This window comes from Microcaecilia unicolor, chromosome 12 (genome assembly GCF_901765095.1).
Source record: "Microcaecilia unicolor chromosome 12, aMicUni1.1, whole genome shotgun sequence".
Classification (NCBI taxonomy): domain Eukaryota; kingdom Metazoa; phylum Chordata; class Amphibia; order Gymnophiona; family Siphonopidae; genus Microcaecilia; species Microcaecilia unicolor.
In genome coordinates this window covers 4,987,762-5,010,093 of record NC_044042.1, presented here as the reverse complement: position 1 = coordinate 5,010,093, position 22,332 = coordinate 4,987,762, and the positions used below count along the sequence as shown (strand labels likewise).

General features: G+C 45.5%; 1 protein-coding gene across 1 annotated transcript in view; it reads left to right on the top strand.

Annotated features, from left to right (window-relative positions):
- Nucleotides 1-17,384, top strand: part of SLC26A9 (solute carrier family 26 member 9) — a 66,741-nt gene extending 49,357 nt beyond the window's left edge. Inside the window, exons 13-21 of the mRNA XM_030221673.1 lie at nt 1,101-1,207; nt 1,712-1,781; nt 2,564-2,656; nt 13,282-13,392; nt 13,539-13,814; nt 13,920-13,974; nt 14,311-14,456; nt 14,947-15,006; nt 16,742-17,384. Coding sequence (XP_030077533.1) covers nt 1,101-1,207; nt 1,712-1,781; nt 2,564-2,656; nt 13,282-13,392; nt 13,539-13,814; nt 13,920-13,974; nt 14,311-14,456; nt 14,947-15,006; nt 16,742-16,789 — 966 coding nt within the window. The 3' untranslated portion in view covers nt 16,790-17,384. The remainder of the gene's footprint in view (nt 1-1,100; nt 1,208-1,711; nt 1,782-2,563; nt 2,657-13,281; nt 13,393-13,538; nt 13,815-13,919; nt 13,975-14,310; nt 14,457-14,946; nt 15,007-16,741) is intronic.
- Nucleotides 17,385-22,332: the final 4,948 nt, after the last annotated feature.

Below are 22,332 nucleotides of genomic sequence, written 5' to 3'. Positions count from 1 at the left end.
TACTACTACTACTACTTAACATTTCTAGAGCGCTACTAGGGTTACGCAGCGCTGTACAAAATAAACAAGGAAGGACGGTCCCTGCTCAAAGAAGCTTACAATCTAAAGAACGAAATGTCAAGTTGGGGCAGTCTAGATTTCCTGGGTAGAGGTGTAGAGGTTAGGTGTCGAAGGCGACATTGAAGAGGTGGGCTTTGAGCAATGATTTGAAGATGGGCAGGGAGGGGGCCTGGCGTATGGGCTCGGAGAGTTTGTTCCACTGGATTCCTGCATTTTTTTTCCCAAGCAGTGTAAAGTTCCTTCCTTCCTGCACAGAGCCCAAACATCCCACAACTGCTCGCTGCAGGGCCTGGAACTTAAATATATACATTTATTGGAATAAGTTCTCCCATGCTGGGGCACAAAGGCTGATGAAGAAAGGGAGCGACATCCTGCTCGTTACTGTGCTTCTTGGTAGTGTCTGAGTGTAATTAAATGACATGAGACCAGGGGTGAAGCCAGACTTCGGCGTCCCCCGCCAGCAAAGGAAGACGACGGCGGGTTGGCGGCGGGAGGGGGGGTCGAGAGGGTCGAGGGGCCCAGGCCCCCGTGACCCCATGTAGCTATGCCACTGCATGAAACTCTCTTTGCCCATTGCCTTGGTATACAGTTAAGGAGTGTATCAGAATCTCAAAGCTTCCATTATTTACCTGCCCTTGTAAACCAGTTAATCAGTTAATAGAAGAGTGGGTGCCATCTTCCTGGTCTTGCTAAATCAGACAGGATGCAGTTCTGTGGGTGCAGTGGTTGCTGAACACCCCCAATATTGAGCAGGCTCCTTCCATGTGTCCAGGCAGGGGTAATTTGTATTCTCCAATCATTCTGAAATATTAGTCCCCGTGTTTAAAAAAGAAGGGTGCCAAGAGCAGTACCAGCTCCCTCGTTAAAAGAATCCTTCTCTGGGGGGACCATCCCCTTCCGAATTACTTTGCTCCGCTCCTGAGATTCCAGCGGTACTGCCCTTTTCTGTCTGGACTGTCATGAAAGTGTCCAAGCAGATACTGGACCTGGCTGAGGCCTTGGCCTTCACTGACAATTTCCTGTCTTATCCTTCCCTGCAGTGTGTCTGGTTGGTGAGTTTCTTGTCTACCTTCATTCTGGGACTGCCCTACGGGCTGGCTGTTGGCGTAGGATTCTCCATCCTGGTGGTGGTCTTCCATACCCAATTGTAAGTGATCTCTACATCTACTGGCCACCTGGCAATTCAGTGACCACCTAACAGTGCTGGAGATGGTTTGCAGAATGATGCTAGATATTGTCATGTCCTTGTGAGAGGCTCTCAGGGGAGCTGTCTGGTGCTGATCCCTTGAATGTGATCCATATAGGAAGGGCACAAGACTACAGCAACTGTAGGCAGCAGAATGAAGTGGTCCACAGGGGCCACAGCCCCACCGATATTTTGCCCATCAGAGCCTCAGGAACTAGAGAGCTTAGGGGTGGGGCTCGAGATTCCCCTCCAACCAAAAAGACGTTCCATGGCCCTTCCAGTGATGGAATTACATGAAATGACTTTTCCTTCACCTGAAGGCAGGAGATATCAGCTGTAACAAAGTGTGTCCTAGAGAGAGATTTAACATCTAGCCATGTCAGCAAGGCTCTCCTGAGTGTTCAGAAAGTACAGTGTATTAACTCTCATACTGATCAATCTCTTTTTCCCTTTTCTGTTCCTTAGCCGGAATGGATCTTCTCTTGCACAGATTGCTTCTACAGATATTTACAAAAATCCCAAAGTCTACAGCAAGGTACGTGCCAGATGCATGCAGATGCTCCTTTCAGGTTCCTCCAGCTGAAATCTCACTTTTCTCCTTCACCCCTGTGCAATGGTTAATGATCCTCTGTCTTCAGGGACCTGTGGAGTCAGCCTTTGTTTTTCTTGGCTCTTATCCCAATGTGTTCAGGTCCTTCTAATGCAGAGGTCGGCAACCTTCAACCCAGTCAGGTTTTCAGGATTTCCTCAATGAATATGATGAGATCTGTTTGCACGCACTGCCTCCATTCTATGCATATTCATCAGGGAAATCCTGAAAACCCTACTGGGTTGCGGCCCTTGAGGACCGAGGTTGCCCACCCCTGTTCTGATGCTTCACTCTGATGACAGCAGAGCTAAACCCCCAAATAAATGTTAAGAATAAGAGCATCTATCCAGTACTGACTGAAAATAATCCCCAGCAAGAACTTGGTATAGAGAAACGGATATGAGATATGATAGATGGGGCCCTTTCTGGATTATGTCAGCAAAGAACTTTGGACAGTTTGGTGTTTACTGGTTCTCCCTAGGTTCCCTTCAGATCAGGACTGCCTCTTACAGGGTTCTGATGATACTGTCTGTCTCTGTCTCTGTCTCTCTCGTATGAAGCTGCTATAGAACAGGCTCACTGGTGGGTTTGTACATCCACACTGTTTAAGGAGCTCTGGGGAAGAGCACAGGAGTGTCCTCGGACAATGGGATCTACTCATATCTGCTAGTGACCCCTTCTTGAGTTGTTTCAGGATAACATCTTCCTATCCCTGTTGTCTCTTTCAGACCCAAGAAATTGAAGGTGTAAAGATTGTCACTTACTGCTCCCCACTCTACTTCGCCAACTCGGAGATATTCTGCCAGAAGGTTATTCAGAAGGTAATGCATCGATGTGTTCATATATAAACCAATTTGAGTTTTGCATTCCTCCTTTTTTTAGACACGTTAGACTGGATGTATATTGAGAATCTCTTTTTATGGTTATATAGATCCAATTCTGTGGAAAGCTTTACTATACAGTGCTAAATATCATCTAATATAATAATTTGTACCGTCAACATTCCATGGCTGGCTGGGTTCGTAACATCTTGGTGACGTCAGCTCGCCTCCAGCATTCCATTCCCTCTCACTGTCCCACCCTCACGTAAAGACAAAATGATGTCAGAGGGCAGAACAGTGAGAGGGAAGGGAACGCTGGTGGCGAGCTGATGTCAGGATGTTACGAACGCAAGCAAGACAAGTGAAGGCAATGGAACGCTGGACATGGAGGGGAGGACAGAATCGAGGGACATCAAGGGGAGGGCAGGGCAGAGGAGAATTGGCATGGATGGGATGGGAGGAGAGGAGAGAATCGCGGGACACAGACTGGGAGAATGGGCGTGCAAGTGGCAGATGAAGTTCAATGTTGACAAGTGCAAAGTGATGCATGTGGGTAAGAGGAACCCGAATTATAGCTACGTCTTGCAAGGTTCCGCGTTAGGAGTTACGGATCAAGAAAGGGATCTGGGTGTCGTCGTCGATGATACGCTGAAACCTTCTGCTCAGTGTGCTGCTGCGGCTAGGAAAGCGAATAGAATGTTGGGTGTTATTAGGAAGGGTATGGAGTCCAGGTGTGCGGATGTTATAATGCCGTTGTATCGCTCCATGGTGCGACCGCACCTGGAGTATTGTGTTCAGTACTGGTCTCCGTATCTCAAAAAAGATATAGTAGAATTGGAAAAGGTACAGCGAAGGGCGACGAAAATGATAGTGGGGATGGGACGACTTTCCTATGAAGAGAGGCTGAGAAGGCTAGGGCTTTTCAGCTTGGAGAAGAGACGGCTGAGGGGAGATATGATAGAAGTGTATAAAATAATGAGTGGAATGGATCGGGTGGATGTGAAGCGACTGTTCACGGTATCCAAAAATACTAGGACTAGAGGGCATGAGTTGAAGCTACAGTGTGGTAAATTTAAAACGAATCGGAGAAAATTTTTCTTCACCCAACGTGTAATTAGACTCTGGAATTCGTTGCCGGAGAACGTGGTACGGGCGGTTAGCTTGACGGAGTTTAAAAAGGGGTTAGATAGATTCCTAAAGGACAAGTCCATAGACCGCTATTAAATGGACTTGGAAAAATTCCGCATTTTTAGGTATAACTTGTCTGGAATGTTTTTACGTTTGGGGAGCGTGCCAGGTGCCCTTGACCTGGATTGGCCACTGTCGGTGACAGGATGCTGGGCTAGATGGACCTTTGGTCTTTCCCAGTATGGCACTACTTATGTACTTATGTACTTATGTAAGGGCAGGGCAGAGGAGAATCGCTGGACATGGAGGGGATGGGAGGTGGGAGAATCGCGGGACACAGAAGGGATGGCAGGGCAGAGGAGAATCGCTGGACATGGAGGGGAGGCAAGGGCAGAGGAGAATCGATGGGCATGGATGGAAGGGCAAGGTAGACGACAATTGCTGGTCATGGAGGGGAGGCTAGAATCGCGGGTCACCAAGTTGAGGGCAGTGTAGGTGAGAATCGCTGGACATGGAGGGGAGGCCAGAATTGCGGGACACCGAGGGGAGAGCAGTGCAGAGGAGAATCGCTGCATATGGAGGGGAGGTCAGAATTGCAGGATACGGAAGGGATGGGAGGGGAGGGAAGAATCGCTAGACATGGAGGGGAGGGCAGGGGAGAGAGGAGAAATTGCTTTGACAAGAGCCTTAAAAACATAATCATCATTACAAGATAGCCTTGCTAGCACCCGTTTCAATTTTTTGAGAAACGGGCCTTTTTTACTAGTCATTTCGAAAACAGCTGAAAGCAGCCTTTGACATAGAAATATAGTAGATGATGTCACATAAAGACCTGCATGGTCCATCCAGTCTGTCCAATAAGACAAACTCACAGCATATGAAGAAATGTGCAGCACTTGAAAGAAGGTACTTTCATTTGTCCTAGCCTATGATGGACTTTACTTAACAGCACAATGGTGAATTTTGTACTGATTTCATGTTCGGGTTTATGTTTTAATTATGTCTGTTTTTTGGTAGCTATTTAGATTTGGAGATAGTGCAGGATATATGAATTTTTAAATAAAATGTAGGCCAAGGCCCAGTCAGCTGATCACCCACCACCAATCAGATTGCATGATTTTCTCTACCACTAATATCAAACCTGTGGGAGGAAGGGGGGAAGGTTTGTTGGTTCCAAATGTGAAATGATTGTGCAGTGTTGTTGGGAACCAGGAGCCAGACCTGGTTCACTTGGAAGGGGACAGAAGAAGGAGAATATTTCTAGGACTGGACTCTCATAGCAGAAGGTGGACCAATTCTGGTTGCCACATCGCAAACAAGATAGTGGAATTAGAAAAGGTACAGAGAAGGGTGATGAAAATGATAAAGGGGATGGGACGACTTCCCTATGAGGATCTTGCCAGGTATTTGTGACCTGGATTGGCCACTGTTAGAAACAGGATGCTGGACTTCATGGACCTTCGGTCTGTCCCAGTATGACAACACTTATGTACTGATGAGCTCAATGTAATGCAGATGTTCTGAGAGCTAATGTTGTCTTGATAAATCATAATGTAGATTCTGATTTTTCTGTATTGTTATGGTTGTTGTATGATTATGTGTGTAACTTTGTTACCCACCTTGATTAAGACAGGCTGTAAGTGAATAAACAGAAACATAATTTTGTTATATGTGGAGGGGCATTTTAGAAAGGGACGTCCAAGTTGAGATTTGGACGTCCTTGTGAAACGTCCAAAACCAGGGGCGAGGAAACCCATATTTCGAAACAAGACGGATGTCCACCTTTCATTTCGAAAAAACCATCAGGGACGTCCAAATCCTTAAATTTCGCCGTCCCTAGATTTGGACGTCCCTAGACATGGATATTTCTGATTTTCGGCGATTTTCGAAACCAAAGACATCCATCTCAGAAACGACCAAATGCAAGCCATTTGGTTGTGGGAGGAGCCAGCATTTATAGTGCACTGGTCCCCCTGACATGCCAGGACACGAACTGGGCACCCTAGGGGGCACTGCAGTGGACTTCATAAATTGCTCCCAGGAACATAGCTCCCTTACCTTGTGTGCTGAGCCCCCCCAAAACCCACTACCCCCAACTGTACACCACTACCATAGCCCTTACGGGTGAAGGGGGGCACCCAGATGTGGGTACAGTGGGTTTGTGGTGGGTTTTGGAGGGCTCGCTGTTTCTTCCACAAACGTAACAGGTAGGGGGGTATGGGGCTGGGTCCGCCTGTCTGGTGCACTCACCCACTAAAACTGCTCCAGGGACCTGCATACTGCTAGACCTGCATACTGCATGGACCTGAGTATGACATCTGAGGCTGGCATAGAGGCTGGCACAAAATATTTTGAAAGATGTTTTTTGAGGGTGGGAGAGGGTTGGGGACCACTGGGGGAGTAAGGGGAGGTAATCCCCGATTCCCTCCAATGGTCATCTGGTCATTTCAGGCACCTTTTTGTGCCTTAGTCGTAAGAAAAACAGGTCTGGGTGAAAACGTCCAAGTGCTTGTCAGGGACGTCCTTGTTTTTTTCGATTATGGGTCAAGGATGTCCAAGCGTTAGCCATGCCCAAGTCCCGCCTTCGCTACGCCTCCGACACGCCCCCTTGAACTTTGGCCGTCCTTGCGACGGAGTGCAGTTGAAAACGTCCTAAATCGAGCTTCAATTATACCGATTTGGTCGTCCCTGGGACAAGGACATCCATCTTCCGATTTATGTCGAAAGATGGACGTCCTTCTCTTTCGAAAATGAGTCCAGGAGTGTGGTAGCCGTGTTAGTCCACTCTTAAGGTTATCAATAGAAATCAAACAAAATAAAACATGGAAAAGAAAATAAGATGATACCTTTTTTATTGGACATAACTTAATACATTTCTTGATTAGCTTTCGAAGGTTGCCCTTCTTCCTCAGATCGGAAATAAGCAAATGTGCTAGCTGACAGTGTATATAAGTGAAAACATTCAAGCATTACTATGACAGTAAAATAGATACTATTGGAGATTCTACATGGAATGTTGCTACTATTGGAGATTCTACATGGAATGTTGCTATTCCACTAGCAACATTCCATGTAGAAGGCTGCGCAGGCTTCTGTTTCTGTGAGTCTGACGTCCTGCACGTACGTGCAGGACGTCAGACTCACAGAAGCAGAAGCCTGCGCGGCCACATTGGTGATCTGCAAGGGCTGACTTCTACGTGGAATGTTGCTAGTGGAATAGCAACATTCCATGTAGAATCTATAGAAATCAAACAAAATAAAACATGGAAAAGAAAATAAGATGATACCTTTTTTATTGGACATAACTTAATACATTTCTTGATTAGCTTTCGAAGGTTGCCCTTCTTCCTCAGATCGGAAATAAGCAAATGTGCTGACAGTGTATATAAGTGAAAACATTCAAGCATTACTATGACAGTAAAATAGATACCATTGGAGATTCTACATGGAATGTTGCTACTATTGGAGATTCTACATGGAATGTTGCTATTCCACTAGCAACATTCCACGTAGAAGGCTGCGCAGGCTTCTGTTTCTTTGAGTCTGACGTCCTGCACGTACGTGCAGGACGTCAGACTCACAGAAGCAGAAGCCTGCGCGGCCACATTGGTGATCTGCAAGGGCTGACTTCTACGTGGAATGTTGCTAGTGGAATAGCAACATTCCATGTAGAATCTATAGAAATCAAACAAAATAAAACATGGAAAAGAAAATAAGATGATACCTTTTTTATTGGACATAACTTTATACATTTCTTGATTAGCTTTCGAAGGTTGCCCTTCTTCCTCAGATCGGAAATAAGCAAATGTGCTAGCTGACAGTGTATATAAGTGAAAACATTCAAGCATTACTATGACAGTAAAATAGATACCATTGGAGATTCTACATGGAATGTTGCTACTATTGGAGATTCTACATGGAATGTTGCTATTCCACTAGCAACATTCCATGTAGAAGGCTGCGCAGGCTTCTGTTTCTGTGAGTCTGACGTCCTGCACGTACGTGCAGGACGTCAGACTCACAGAAGCAGAAGCCTGCGCGGCCACATTGGTGATCTGCAAGGGCTGACTTCTACGTGGAATGTTGCTAGTGGAATAGCAACATTCCATGTAGAATCTATAGAAATCAAACAAAATAAAACATGGAAAAGAAAATAAGATGATACCTTTTTATTGGACATAACTTTATACATTTCTTGATTAGCTTTCGAAGGTTGCCCTTCTTCCTCAGATCGGAAATAAGCAAATGTGCTAGCTGACAGTGTATATAAGTGAAAACATTCAAGCATTACTATGACAGTAAAATAGATACCATTGGAGATTCTACATGGAATGTTGCTACTATTGGAGATTCTACATGGAATGTTGCTATTCCACTAGCAACATTCCATGTAGAAGGCTGCGCAGGCTTCTGTTTCTGTGAGTCTGACGTCCTGCACATACGTGCAGGACGTCAGACTCACAGAAGCAGAAGCCTGCGCGGCCACATTGGTGATCTGCAAGGGCTGACTTCTACGTGGAATGTTGCTAGTGGAATAGCAACATTCCATGTAGAATCTATAGAAATCAAACAAAATAAAACATGGAAAAGAAAATAAGATGATACCTTTTTTATTGGACATAACTTTATACATTTCTTGATTAGCTTTCGAAGGTTGCCCTTCTTCCTCAGATCGGAAATAAGCAAATGTGCTAGCTGACAGTGTATATAAGTGAAAACATTCAAGCATTACTATGACAGTAAAATAGATACCATTGGAGATTCTACATGGAATGTTGCTACTATTGGAGATTCTACATGGAATGTTGCTATTCCACTAGCAACATTCCATGTAGAAGGCTGTGCAGGCTTCTGTTTCTGTGAGTCTGACGTCCTGCACGTACGTGCAGGACGTCAGACTCACAGAAGCAGAAGCCTGCGCGGCCACATTGGTGATCTGCAAGGGCTGACTTCTACGTGGAATGTTGCTAGTGGAATAGCAACATTCCATGTAGAATCTATAGAAATCAAACAAAATAAAACATGGAAAAGAAAATAAGATGATACCTTTTTTATTGGACATAACTTTATACATTTCTTGATTAGCTTTCGAAGGTTGCCCTTCTTCCTCAGATCGGAAATAAGCAAATGTGCTAGCTGACAGTGTATATAAGTGAAAACATTCAAGCATTACTATGACAGTAAAATAGATACCATTGGAGATTCTACATGGAATGTTGCTACTATTGGAGATTCTACATGGAATGTTGCTACTACTGGAGATTCTACATGGAATGTTGCTACTATTGGAGATTCTACATGGAATGTTGCTACTATTGAGATTCTGTTGCTACTATTGGAGATTCTACATGGAATGTTGCTATTCCACTAGCAACATTCCATGTAGAAGGCTGCGCAGGCTTCTGTTTCTGTGAGTCTGACGTCCTGCACGTATGTGCAGGACATCAGACTCACAGAAGCAGAAGCCTGCGCGGCGACATTGGTGATCCGCAAGGGCCGACTTCTACATGGAATGTTGCTAGTGGAATAGCAACATTCCATGTAGAATCTATAGAAATCAAACAAAATAAAACATGGAAAAGAAAATAAGATGATACCTTTTTTATTGGACATAACTTAATACATTTCTTGATTAGCTTTCGAAGGTTGCCCTTCTTCCTCAGATCGGAAATAAGCAAATGTGCTAGCTGACAGTGTATATAAGTGAAAACATTCAAGCATTACTATGACAGTAAAATAGATACCATTGGAGATTCTACATGGAATGTTGCTACTATTGGAGATTCTACATGGAATGTTGCTACTACTGGAGATTCTACATGGAATGTTGCTACTATTGGAGATTCTACATGGAATGTTGCTACTATTGAGATTCTGTTGCTACTATTGGAGATTCTACATGGAATGTTGCTATTCCACTAGCAACATTCCATGTAGAAGGCTGCGCAGGCTTCTGTTTCTGTGAGTCTGACGTCCTGCACGTATGTGCAGGACGTCAGACTCACAGAAGCAGAAGCCTGCGCGGCCACATTGGTGATCCGCAAGGGCCGACTTCTACATGGAATGTTGCTAGTGGAATAGCAACATTCCATGTAGAATCTATAGAAATCAAACAAAATAAAACATGGAAAAGAAAATAAGATGATACCTTTTTATTGGACATAACTTAATACATTTCTTGATTAGCTTTCGAAGGTTGCCCTTCTTCCTCAGATCGGAAATAAGCAAATGTGCTAGCTGACAGTGTATATAAGTGAAAACATTCAAGCATTACTATGACAGTAAAATAGATACCATTGGAGATTCTACATGGAATGTTGCTACTATTGGAGATTCTACATGGAATGTTGCTACTACTGGAGATTCTACATGGAATGTTGCTACTATTGGAGATTCTACATGGAATGTTGCTACTATTGAGATTCTGTTGCTACTATTGGAGATTCTACATGGAATGTTGCTATTCCACTAGCAACATTCCATGTAGAAGGCTGCGCAGGCTTCTGTTTCTGTGAGTCTGACGTCCTGCACGTATGTGCAGGACATCAGACTCACAGAAGCAGAAGCCTGCGCGGCCACATTGGTGATCCGCAAGGGCCGACTTCTACATGGAATGTTGCTAGTGGAATAGCAACATTCCATGTAGAATCTATAGAAATCAAACAAAATAAAACATGGAAAAGAAAATAAGATGAAACCTTTTTTATTGGACATAACTTAATACATTTCTTGATTAGCTTTCGAAGGTTGCCCTTCTTCGTCAGATCGGAAATAAGCAAATGTGCTAGCTGACAGTGTATATAAGTGAAAACATTCAAGCATTACTATGACAGTAAAATAGATACTATTGGAGATTCTACATGGAATGTTGCTACTATTGGAGATTCTACATGGAATGTTGCTATTCCACTAGCAACATTCCATGTAGAAGGCTGCGCAGGCTTCTGTTTCTGTGAGTCTGACGTCCTGCACGTATGTGCAGGACGTCAGACTCACAGAAGCAGAAGCCTGCGCGGCCACATTGGTGATCTGCAAGGGCTGACTTCTACGTGGAATGTTGCTAGTGGAATAGCAACATTCCATGTAGAATCTATAGAAATCAAACAAAATAAAACATGGAAAAGAAAATAAGATGATACCTTTTTTATTGGACATAACTTAATACATTTCTTGATTAGCTTTCGAAGGTTGCCCTTCTTCCTCAGATCGGAAATAAGCAAATGTGCTAGCTGACAGTGTATATAAGTGAAAACATTCAAGCATTACTATGACAGTAAAATAGATACCATTGGAGATTCTACATGGAATGTTGCTACTATTGGAGATTCTACATGGAATGTTGCTACTACTGGAGATTCTACATGGAATGTTGCTACTATTGGAGATTCTACATGGAATGTTGCTACTATTGAGATTCTGTTGCTACTATTGGAGATTCTACATGGAATGTTGCTAGTGGAATAGCAACATTCCATGTAGAAGGCTGCGCAGGCTTCTGTTTCTGTGAGTCTGACGTCCTGCACGTATGTGCAGGACATCAGACTCACAGAAGCAGAAGCCTGCGCGGCCACATTGGTGATCCGCAAGGGCCGACTTCTACATGGAATGTTGCTAGTGGAATAGCAACATTCCATGTAGAATCTATAGAAATCAAACAAAATAAAACATGGAAAAGAAAATAAGATGATACCTTTTTTATTGGACATAACTTAATACATTTCTTGATTAGCTTTCGAAGGTTGCCCTTCTTCCTCAGATCGGAAATAAGCAAATGTGCTAGCTGACAGTGTATATAAGTGAAAACATTCAAGCATTACTATGACAGTAAAATAGATACCATTGGAGATTCTACATGGAATGTTGCTACTATTGGAGATTCTACATGGAATGTTGCTACTACTGGAGATTCTACATGGAATGTTGCTACTATTGGAGATTCTACATGGAATGTTGCTACTATTGAGATTCTGTTGCTACTATTGGAGATTCTACATGGAATGTTGCTATTCCACTAGCAACATTCCATGTAGAAGGCTGCGCAGGCTTCTGTTTCTGTGAGTCTGACGTCCTGCACGTATGTGCAGGACATCAGACTCACAGAAGCAGAAGCCTGCGCGGCCACATTGGTGATCCGCAAGGGCCGACTTCTACATGGAATGTTGCTAGTGGAATAGCAACATTCCATGTAGAATCTATAGAAATCAAACAAAATAAAACATGGAAAAGAAAATAAGATGATACCTTTTTTATTGGACATAACTTAATACATTTCTTGATTAGCTTTCGAAGGTTGCCCTTCTTCCTCAGATCGGAAATAAGCAAATGTGCTAGCTGACAGTGTATATAAGTGAAAACATTCAAGCATTACTATGACAGTAAAATAGATACCATTGGAGATTCTACATGGAATGTTGCTACTATTGGAGATTCTACATGGAATGTTGCTACTACTGGAGATTCTACATGGAATGTTGCTACTATTGGAGATTCTACATGGAATGTTGCTACTATTGAGATTCTGTTGCTACTATTGGAGATTCTACATGGAATGTTGCTATTCCACTAGCAACATTCCATGTAGAAGGCTGCGCAGGCTTCTGTTTCTGTGAGTCTGACGTCCTGCACGTATGTGCAGGACATCAGACTCACAGAAGCAGAAGCCTGCGCGGCCACATTGGTGATCCGCAAGGGCCGACTTCTACATGGAATGTTGCTAGTGGAATAGCAACATTCCATGTAGAATCTATAGAAATCAAACAAAATAAAACATGGAAAAGAAAATAAGATGAAACCTTTTTATTGGACATAACTTAATACATTTCTTGATTAGCTTTCGAAGGTTGCCCTTCTTCGTCAGATCGGAAATAAGCAAATGTGCTAGCTGACAGTGTATATAAGTGAAAACATTCAAGCATTACTATGACAGTAAAATAGATACCATTGGAGATTCTACATGGAATGTTGCTACTATTGGAGATTCTACATGGAATGTTGCTACTACTGGAGATTCTACATGGAATGTTGCTACTATTGGAGATTCTACATGGAATGTTGCTACTATTGAGATTCTGTTGCTACTATTGGAGATTCTACATGGAATGTTGCTATTCCACTAGCAACATTCCATGTAGAAGGCTGCGCAGGCTTCTGTTTCTGTGAGTCTGACGTCCTGCACGTATGTGCAGGACATCAGACTCACAGAAGCAGAAGCCTGCGCGGCCACATTGGTGATCCGCAAGGGCCGACTTCTACATGGAATGTTGCTAGTGGAATAGCAACATTCCATGTAGAATCTATAGAAATCAAACAAAATAAAACATGGAAAAGAAAATAAGATGAAACCTTTTTTATTGGACATAACTTAATACATTTCTTGATTAGCTTTCGAAGGTCTCCCTTCTTCGTCATGTTTTATTTTGTTTGATTTCTATTGAAATTGAGTCCAAAAGTGTCAGATTTTGGATGATACATTGAGCTCAACTCCTATCTCTTTCCAGACAGGAGTGGATCCAGGCAAAATCTATCTAGCCAAGAGGAAGTACCTGAAGAAACAGGAGAAGAAAACGTCCAAGCAGAAGCAACGGGGATCCCTCTTCCTGAAAAACAAGGTGACGAGAATCTAGTTTTCATTCTGTGTGTATGGGGGGAGGGGAGGTCAGAGTTCAGTACTGGAATAGCAGGGGGAGTGTGGTAGACCAGGAGTGAGGGGCACCTGACACAACTGATGGTGACCCTTTTTTGGTTTGCTTGGCAGACTGTGTCCTTACAGGAACTCCAGCAAGATTTTGAAAGCGCAGCCCCAACAGACTCCAACAACAATAGCACTGACCCTACTAGCAGCAGCGTGTCCTACATCACGTTGAGCCTGCCTGCTGGAGCCCTCGGGCAGGACAGCGCACCCAGCCTTGTCCCTACGGAGCCAGTGGACCCCATCCTCACCGCTCCGCCTCACGTTGGTTTTCACACTGTTATCCTGGACATGAGCGGTGTATGTTTCATGGATCTGATGGGTATCAAATCCCTGGGCAAGGTAGGCAGCTGTCTGTACACATGTGGAGTCTACAAAGCCAAAGCCCATTGTGGGTGGCTCAGCCCCCAGCCTTGGCAGTAATGCTTCCTCTTTCTCTTTCACTAGCTGAGCTCCAGTTATCAGAAGATCGGGGTTAATTTCTTCCTTGCTAATGTACAAGGTAGGGCATTTGAGCAGTACAGATGTTAAGGGCCGTCTTCAACCCAGGACTCAGAAGGGGGTGTTAATTGGATTGTACAAGCTGAATGCATAATTCAGCGGTGCATCTTTCCAACACCCTGTGCCTGGATTTCCTGACTCTGGGCTGATGCAGTCACACATTCCGGGGCCCTGGCAAAAGGCCCAAACCAGTGACCCATACTGCAGAGCTCACAGAATCCCAATTCATGGCTGCTTGGCTGATGCTATTGGTTTATAAAGTTTGCATTTGCAGGATGTGGGATGTACTGGGATTGGTTGTACGTTTCTCAGTCTGTATTTCTTCCATCCCATGCAGCTCAAGTTTACTGTGATATTGAAGCTGGGGGAGTCTTTGCAGATGGAGGACTGGACAGAAGTCACCTCTTCCTCACCGTCCACGATGCTGTGTTATACGCACTGGCACATGAAAAAGAAGCCATGATCTGGCCCAGTGCAGAGAAGGTATGGCTAAGTCCCAGGGCCCCAGCCACTTTGCATGACCACCCTACAATCCCACGTGCCACGCCTGCACACTGTCCTGTCCCTCTGTCCCTGCACCTCGCGCCTCCCCTCATTCCCTGCTCTGAGAACAGGAATGTTTCCTGATGAGCGAGCGCTAAGCAGTTGAGTGCCACAAGAGGCCTGAGAGAGGCTTTTCCATGGACAGACGTTTCTCTGGCTTCCAGCAAACTCTTTAAGCTTCCTTTGAATTTTTGCAGTACTTTAATTGAAAATGCAGAGATGTGAATGATGGATAGGAGCCCACTGGGTAATGCTGAGATACCACCCAGATCGTTTCACTTGTATTATAAGCTGGGTTTGTACACAGTATTCCAGAAGTATAGGCCATGGTCTTGTATCAGCTGCCCCATACTCGTATGTCAGCTGAGTTTGGTAACTGCGTCAGTTGCGTTAATCCATGCCGCTGATAAGCTCCTGTTCTTTGACGTAGGACCTCGTGGATATGGAGTCCCTGGAAGGAGACAGTGACGACTACCAGAACTTGGAAGAGGTGAGAACCAGGGACGTAGCCAGACTTCGGCGGGAGGGGGGTCCAGAGCCCGACATGAGGGGGCACATTTTAGCCCTCCCCCGGTGCTGCCCCTCCCCCGTCCCTTTCGACCCCCCTCCCTCCCGCTGCCGCCAACCCTCCCCCGCCACCGGCAGGTACCTTTGCTGGCGGGGTCCCCAACCCCCACCAGCCGGTCCCCTTCAGCGCCGGTCTCCGAGTCCGGCACATTCACTGATCTGGATTCTGTTTCTGTGAGTCCTGACGTCCTGCATGCAGGACTCACAGAAACAGAATCCAGATGAGCAACGCGCCAAAGACCGGCGCTGAAGAGGACTTCGTCTGGCATGGGTTGGGGACCCCCACCAGCAAAGGTACCTGACTGCGGGGGAGGGTTGGCGGTGGTGGGAGGGGGGGGTCGAATGTGGCGGAAGAGGGGCGGCAGCAGGGGGGTGAAAGCAGGGGGGCCAGGGCTAAATCTGTGGGGGCTTATGCCCCTGTGGCCCCACCTAGCTATGCTCCTGGTGAGACCTGAAAATGTCAAGAACAGTCCTGGGCCCAAAGGCATGTGAAGCTCAGTGACCTCCACAGTAACTGAGTAAACAAATTGAAACCATTCATAAGGGAAGAGCAAACCAGTGACCCCCCCCCCCCCCCCCCCGGCAGCCCTTCCCTGGCTGTCACACAGGGTCAGCAGAAAAGCCCTAGGCAAATTGTCAGCTTTGTGCCTCCCCAATTAACTTTCAGGCTCCTTGGGCCTCCCAACCATCATGAATACTGTTCAGGCTCCCCAGTTACTTCATTGACGGTGTAGTTGGCAGGATCTATTGGTTTGCTTTGACTGCAGCTCCTCTTTGGTACCTCCCCCCCACCCCCCCTCCAGAAGCTGCTGCCCTAGGCGACTGCCCAGTTCTGTCTAATGATTTGGCCAGCCCTGGACAGACAGCAGAAAATCCTTGTGAACTGACACTTCAGGCATTGTTTTCTGTTTTGTCCCTGTACTTGTCTGTTGAATGTGACTGGGCACTCCCCACCCCATTCAGCTCCTAGCAGGAGACCCTGGCATTGGACTATATGAAAGCGCACTGCCCTCTGTCTGCCCCCCCCCCTCCCCAAACCATCACACATAGTAACATAGTAACATAGTAGATGACGGCAGAAAAAGACCTGCACGGTCCATCCAGTCTGCCCAACAAGACAACTCATGTGTGCTACTTTTGTGTATACCCTACTTTGATTTGTACCTGTGCTCTTCAGGGCACAGACCGTATAAGTCTGCCCAGCACTATCCCTGCCTCCGAACCTCCAGTCCTGCCTCCCACCACCGGCTCTGGCACAGACCGTATAAGTCTGCCCAGCACTCTTGGGGAAAATCCACTGCTTATTTCTAGGATAAGCAGCATAAAATGTATTGAACTTTTTTGGGATCTTGCCAGGTATTTGTGCCCTGGATTGGCCACTGTTAGAAACAGGACTGACCTTAGTTTGTTCTTTGTAGCTGTGTCCCAATCATTCTCCCAGTCACTACTCAATAAAAAGCTGCCACAGGCTCCACCTTGAAGCAGGAGCATCTGGAAAGGGTAGAGGAACTCAGATTTTCCTTTTACCTGTCTCTGAATTTCCTCTCTGCGTTCCACGGGAGGGGGGGCCTGGTATCCTTACGTCAAGCAGGTTCTGGTCTAGGAAGCTCAGGTATCCCTGTCTAGCATTAATCAGTCCCATTCTCTCTTCTGCTCAGGCAATGTTTGGAAGCATGTTCCAGACGGAGACCCTGACTGTCTTCTGAGCTGAGGCCAGGGAGCAGAGTCTGGCATGGAGGAAAGACAGGCCAGGTGACAAGAAGAGCAGCCTCGGCCCTTCCACCTCACCATCTCCAACCAAGGAGCACAACAGAAGCACTTCCAAGAAAGTCTCCCACTGACTACCTCATGCTACATGGCTACTGCTGTGGCGAGATTAGAAAACTGCAATGTGATTGGCTGATGGTCAGTTTGTGACATGTCAATGTCATTTAGAGCAACCTGTGTAGTTGCAAAACAAGTGGGAATGTCAAACAGAAAGTGTCTGGGGCCATTCTTTACAAGCCTTGACATCTGTACCTCTTATTTGTGTGGGTTATTGGTGGGGGGTTGGGTGGGAGGGGTAAGAAGTTCCATGTCTGTTCTGTATTGCTCCCCCAGCCTGAGAATGCCTGGAAACCTCCTCACAATTCAGTTAAAAGCCTGTGTGTCTTTGTGCATGCTACATGGCTTTGAACACTGCCACCCCCCCCCCTTCACCCCAACCAGGTCAAAGCACTGGTATGATGTCTCCAGTGCGTTTTTTCAAACAAAAAAAGGTGCCGGTACTCAAATGCTAGGCCACCCTTCGGAGTGGGGCCATCATTGAGGGACCCATCCCACAATAGCCAGGCCCCCTGCAACCAGTCACAGAATCTATGACAAGGCAGAATTGGTGTGTGGAGCCTGAGCTCTGTCATTAAAACTTGGGTATCATGGGTCAATTTTAGCAGACAAAAAAAAGCCCTGGATGTCTCAACCTTAAAATGTCACAAAAAAAAAAAAGAGAGAGAAAGAGAATAAAATAATAAGAGACAGGACAGGTAGGGCACTACCTGGACATTCTCAGACTTTTCCCATTTAGCTTGTTCAAAGCTCAGGGAGGTCCAGATCTTTCTCCCTGCCTTCCCTTTGCATTTCAGTACTGGGGCATCTCATGCCACCTGCCACACACTCAGCCCTGGAGGGTCTTACTATGGGTGGGACATAACTAAAAGTGGGGTTATTGACTTCCTAGTGTGATCAGTCGTAGCCAATCATGCTGCTGCTGCTGCTCCTTCCTTCTTTTGATCGCTGGCACCGGGCCCAGGGAATCTTGCCTCCCCTCTCAGCGGCCCTGATTGGGGGTGCCACTGCCAACATAGTACAGATTACCTGAAGGAGTTTACTCAGAAGTGGTGATGCTTAGCACCCACAGAGCTGTGTCCTATGTGTAGTGTGAAAGGTGCAGTTTCATAAAGCAGTTTCTTCCTATTCGTGGAATGTTTTACCTGATGACGTTCGGGTACTACTGACTTGTAGGGTGCAAACTCTCCATTTTAAACAATCTTTCCTAGTAATTAATTGTTGTTTTTATTATATGTTTTGTCTGTATTTATTGTAAATGTTTTTGCTAACTGCCGAGAACACAGTGGGTTATAAATAATAATTCTCACCACCAACGTTCTAAAGTAGCTGCCTGTGTTCGTGGCTCCTGGAGTTGCTGAGCTAGGTTCCGTAGCCAGGCTGACATCAGTCACAGCTGATTCCCAGGCACATGCCCGAGTCTTACAACGCAGTCTCTGCAGCCGCTCCTCCTCTTGCCTCCACGTCACTGCCCCTGGAGTAAGACCCCAGAGGAGCGGCTGCAGAGACTGCGTTGTAAGACTCGGGCATTTGCGAATGATTTGGGCTGGGTTTAAAAACATTTATCGCTTTTTTTCTTTTTGTAGCAGCTGCTGCTGCTCAACAGGAAAAGCAGCAGTGGCTGGACAGCGTTACCACTGGCAGCTGCGGGTGGCGAAGGGGTTTGATGCGCCAGGGGGGGAGGGGAGGGTCGCTGGACATGGGTAGCTGGAGGGGGGAGGGGAGGGTCGCTGGACATGGATGGCTGGAGGGGGGCAGGGGAGAGGGAGGTGGGGAGGGGGTCCTGAGACCAGAGAGGTGGGGGTGGGGAGGGGGGCCCTGCGAGGGGGGGGGATGACACTCACTCATTCACTGTCTCTCACACACACTCTCTCTGACACACTCCATCTCTCTGTCACACACACACAGTCTCACACACACAGACAGACACTCTGTCTCTCTCACACTCTCTCTCTGACACACACACTCTCTCTCTCTCTCTCTCAAACATACACACTCCAAGGAAAACCTTGCTAGCGCCCGTTTCATTTGTGTCAGAAATGGGCCTTTTTTACTAGTATTAAATAAATGAATAAGTGATCAGCGTAGCTCATTGAGATATAGAAACTGCCTCCTTCCATATCGGAACAACAGATCCAGTGTGGGTGAGAAATCTTTGGAAAGGGCAGGATTTGAGGAGGCGGGGGGGGGGGGGGGGGGGGGAGAGACCCAGAACCAGAGGTTTTGAGAATTTGGTATCACATTTTCATCTCTTCCTTGGGACTTCCTTCAGACTCTGTCCAAAGTGGCCTGTGTGTAACCGAACCAAAGGTACTGTTTCCTCCTGTTGATCTGTTAGGTAAGGAAGGGCTGATGGCATACAACAGTTTTCTTGTTGGCCCTCTAAATTTGTTTCTCAGAAATTATAATTACATGGCTACCACACTCCTCTACTTCAGAAATTATAAAAATCCTGCAGGCCTAAAGATACTTTGAGCCCCAGGTCTGCAAGCGAACTTTCAAAGGGAGACTCCCCACAGTTCCCCCTTAAAAATTCAGGACTGGCCTGCAGCATATGGATTTCCATAGCTGCAAACTTTGGATCTGCTTTATAGCAGGTGCAAAATCAAGACTGTACATCATGGGGGGGAGGGAGGGGTTAACATAAAATCTCCTTGACAAGGGGATTGTGTTGTGTGACTATTCAGCCCCAGACTTTTAAAACATAGCTATTTTAACTATGGGACAGGTAGGAGATAGTTTTCAGATGCCTGATTTAGCTAGTTAAAATGGTCTGAAATGTTTCTTCCTCCCACTTACAAAGACCCCGAGAATTCTGAAGCAAGGTTGTTTCATGCACAAGACCTACACCAGCTGAACAAAACATCAAACCAACAAAAGAAATGTTTATAATTTAAAGAAAAGACTAGCTGCCATGTTTACAGGTATAATTTATTAGATTTTTACTGGTTGGCTCAATTCTTTGTTCACTGTGAAAGAAAATGTGAGGCCCCTGTGTTCTTTGCTTGCCCCTCGCGTAAATCTTTTCAGGTTGGCAGAGAAGAAAGTGTTAAGAGGAAAGTGAATGGAACCTGAGATTTCCTGGAAACATTTTGAAATAATACCTGCATAAGGTCAGCCCCCCCCCCCCCCCCCCCCCCCCCCCCAATGTCTGCCTCGCTCCTGCCACCTTGAGATAAGGAGGGAAGGGCCTTTGGATTCAAGTTACTGTGGCTGAATCTCAAATCTTTACCACAGATAAACCCAGCCTGACCTTGGTCTCTGCCCTGGTACAGGACGGTATTTCCTCATTTTGGGTGAGGTGGGGGCAGGGCCTCTCTTCAGCTCCTCTGTCCATCTTTTGATAGTTTGCTGACCCCAGTCTGTTAAAATCTACTGTGCCAGTCTTCATGTTAAGGAACTGGATATGAGATCTCACCAGAGGAGCAGCCAACCTGCTACTTGAGGGAACCCCCCTCCCCCAAAGAGAGACATTACAAAGGCCCCCGAGTCCTATCCTGGATAGGCTCATTCATCTTGACCTTCCCAACAGTGTAATTTCTCTGACACTCCATGGCGCTGGGGTCTCTTTCACAATGGGCTCGGCCCAGACCCTGCGTGAAAACCCTCTGTGCATCCTCATCCCACACAATGCTGCTTTCAGTAGGCCATATCTGACTGTTTTCTGTGGTAACTGCAGAACATGTAATCAACTGGAATTTGTATGTGTAATTTATTTATTGAAATATTTTCTGTAAACTGTTCACAATAAATTATGTATCCATTATAAGCCTTATTTTGTTTCATGGGACCAGAGAAAACAAAGGGTGTAGGAGCTTTCTGGCAGGGCTTCTCACCCCAGTCCTCGAGGCCCACCTAGTCCCAACAGGTTTTCAGGTTATCCCTTGTGAATATGCAGGAGATGGATTTGCATACTATGGAGGCAGTGCATGCAAATCTATCTCATGCATATTCATTGTGGACATTCTGAAAACCTGATGGGACTAGGTGGGCCTGGACTCGGAGGACTGGGGTGAGAAGCATTGGTTTATGGGAACAGAACAGAGAGGCCTGCTTAAACATAAAGCAGACTAAACAGCATCCCAAGGGTGGCAAAGAACAGCTGCAGGCAAGGCAAAATACCAGATCCTGGCAGCACATTGTTGCCTGTATGTTAACCTGCAAAGAAAGCAGCCACTTTTCAGATTTCCTCTTATCTAGCTTTTGGAAATGGGCTTTCTAATGAAAAAAGTTTCATATCTAAAAGTTGATGCGTTTTCACAGGATCATTCTTGGAGGGGGGGAATCATGATTGTTGAGTTTAATTATCAAATAATCAGGGAGGGATTAGGGGCCTGAAAAGTAATTGAAGGAGATGAAAAGTAATGGGATTCAAACTTGCGTGGGACAAACACAAAGGAATCCTGTTTAGAAGGAATGGATCTACGGAATCTTAGCAGAGATTGGGTGGCGATGCTGGTAATTGGGAAGCAAAACCAGTGCTGAGCAGACTTCTATGGTCTGTGCCCTGAGAATGGCGAGGACTAATCAAACTCGGGTATAAAGTATCACATACCATATAAAATGAGTTTATTTTGCTGGGCAGACTGGATGGACTGTTCAGGGCTTTATCTGCCGTCATTTACTATGTTACTCTTTGGGTTCTACATGGGATGTTGCTACTAATTGGGATTCCAGAATCTTCAGAACTTTTAATACAAGAACAGTGCTAGGCAGACTTTTATGGTCTGTGCCCTGAGAATGGCAAGGACAAATCAAACTCAGGTATAAAGTATCACATACCATGTAAAATGAGTTTATTTTGCTGGGCAGACTGGATGGACCGTACAGGTCTTTATCTACTGTCATTTACTATGTTATGTATTATGACACAAATATGAAGATTTGCCTAGATCATTGCTTCTTAACCCAGTCCTCAGGGCACATCCATCCAGCTAGTTGGGTTGTCAACATAGCCACAATGCATGAGATACATTTACATACCAAGGAGGCAGTGCATGCAAATCTATCTACCCCCCCCCATAGTCAAATGCATTTAACTGGCCAGGATTGACACTTGGATAGTTAAATGCCCCATAACCGGCCTGAAAATTCACAGTTAGTGGCTATCCATGAATTTTCAATCTATCGCCAACTAAGTTTATAAGTCTATTCAGCTATTTTTTTTTTCATACCAGGGTACTAAGTGGTGGAGTTCCTTGCAGAAAAATATAAGATCCCAACATGAGTACTTGATTTGATAAGTTTTTGAAATCTTTCCTTTTCAGTTGATCCTGGTGCCTAGTCTAGCCCTTCCATGCTATCCAGTACGCTTTATTATTTAATTGTTCTTTCCTTATTGATAAAGGTGAGTTTATGAATTTTATTTCATATTTTGCAGTAACTTCTTTTCATTTTGTTGGCGTATAAATGTCAAAACTAGATG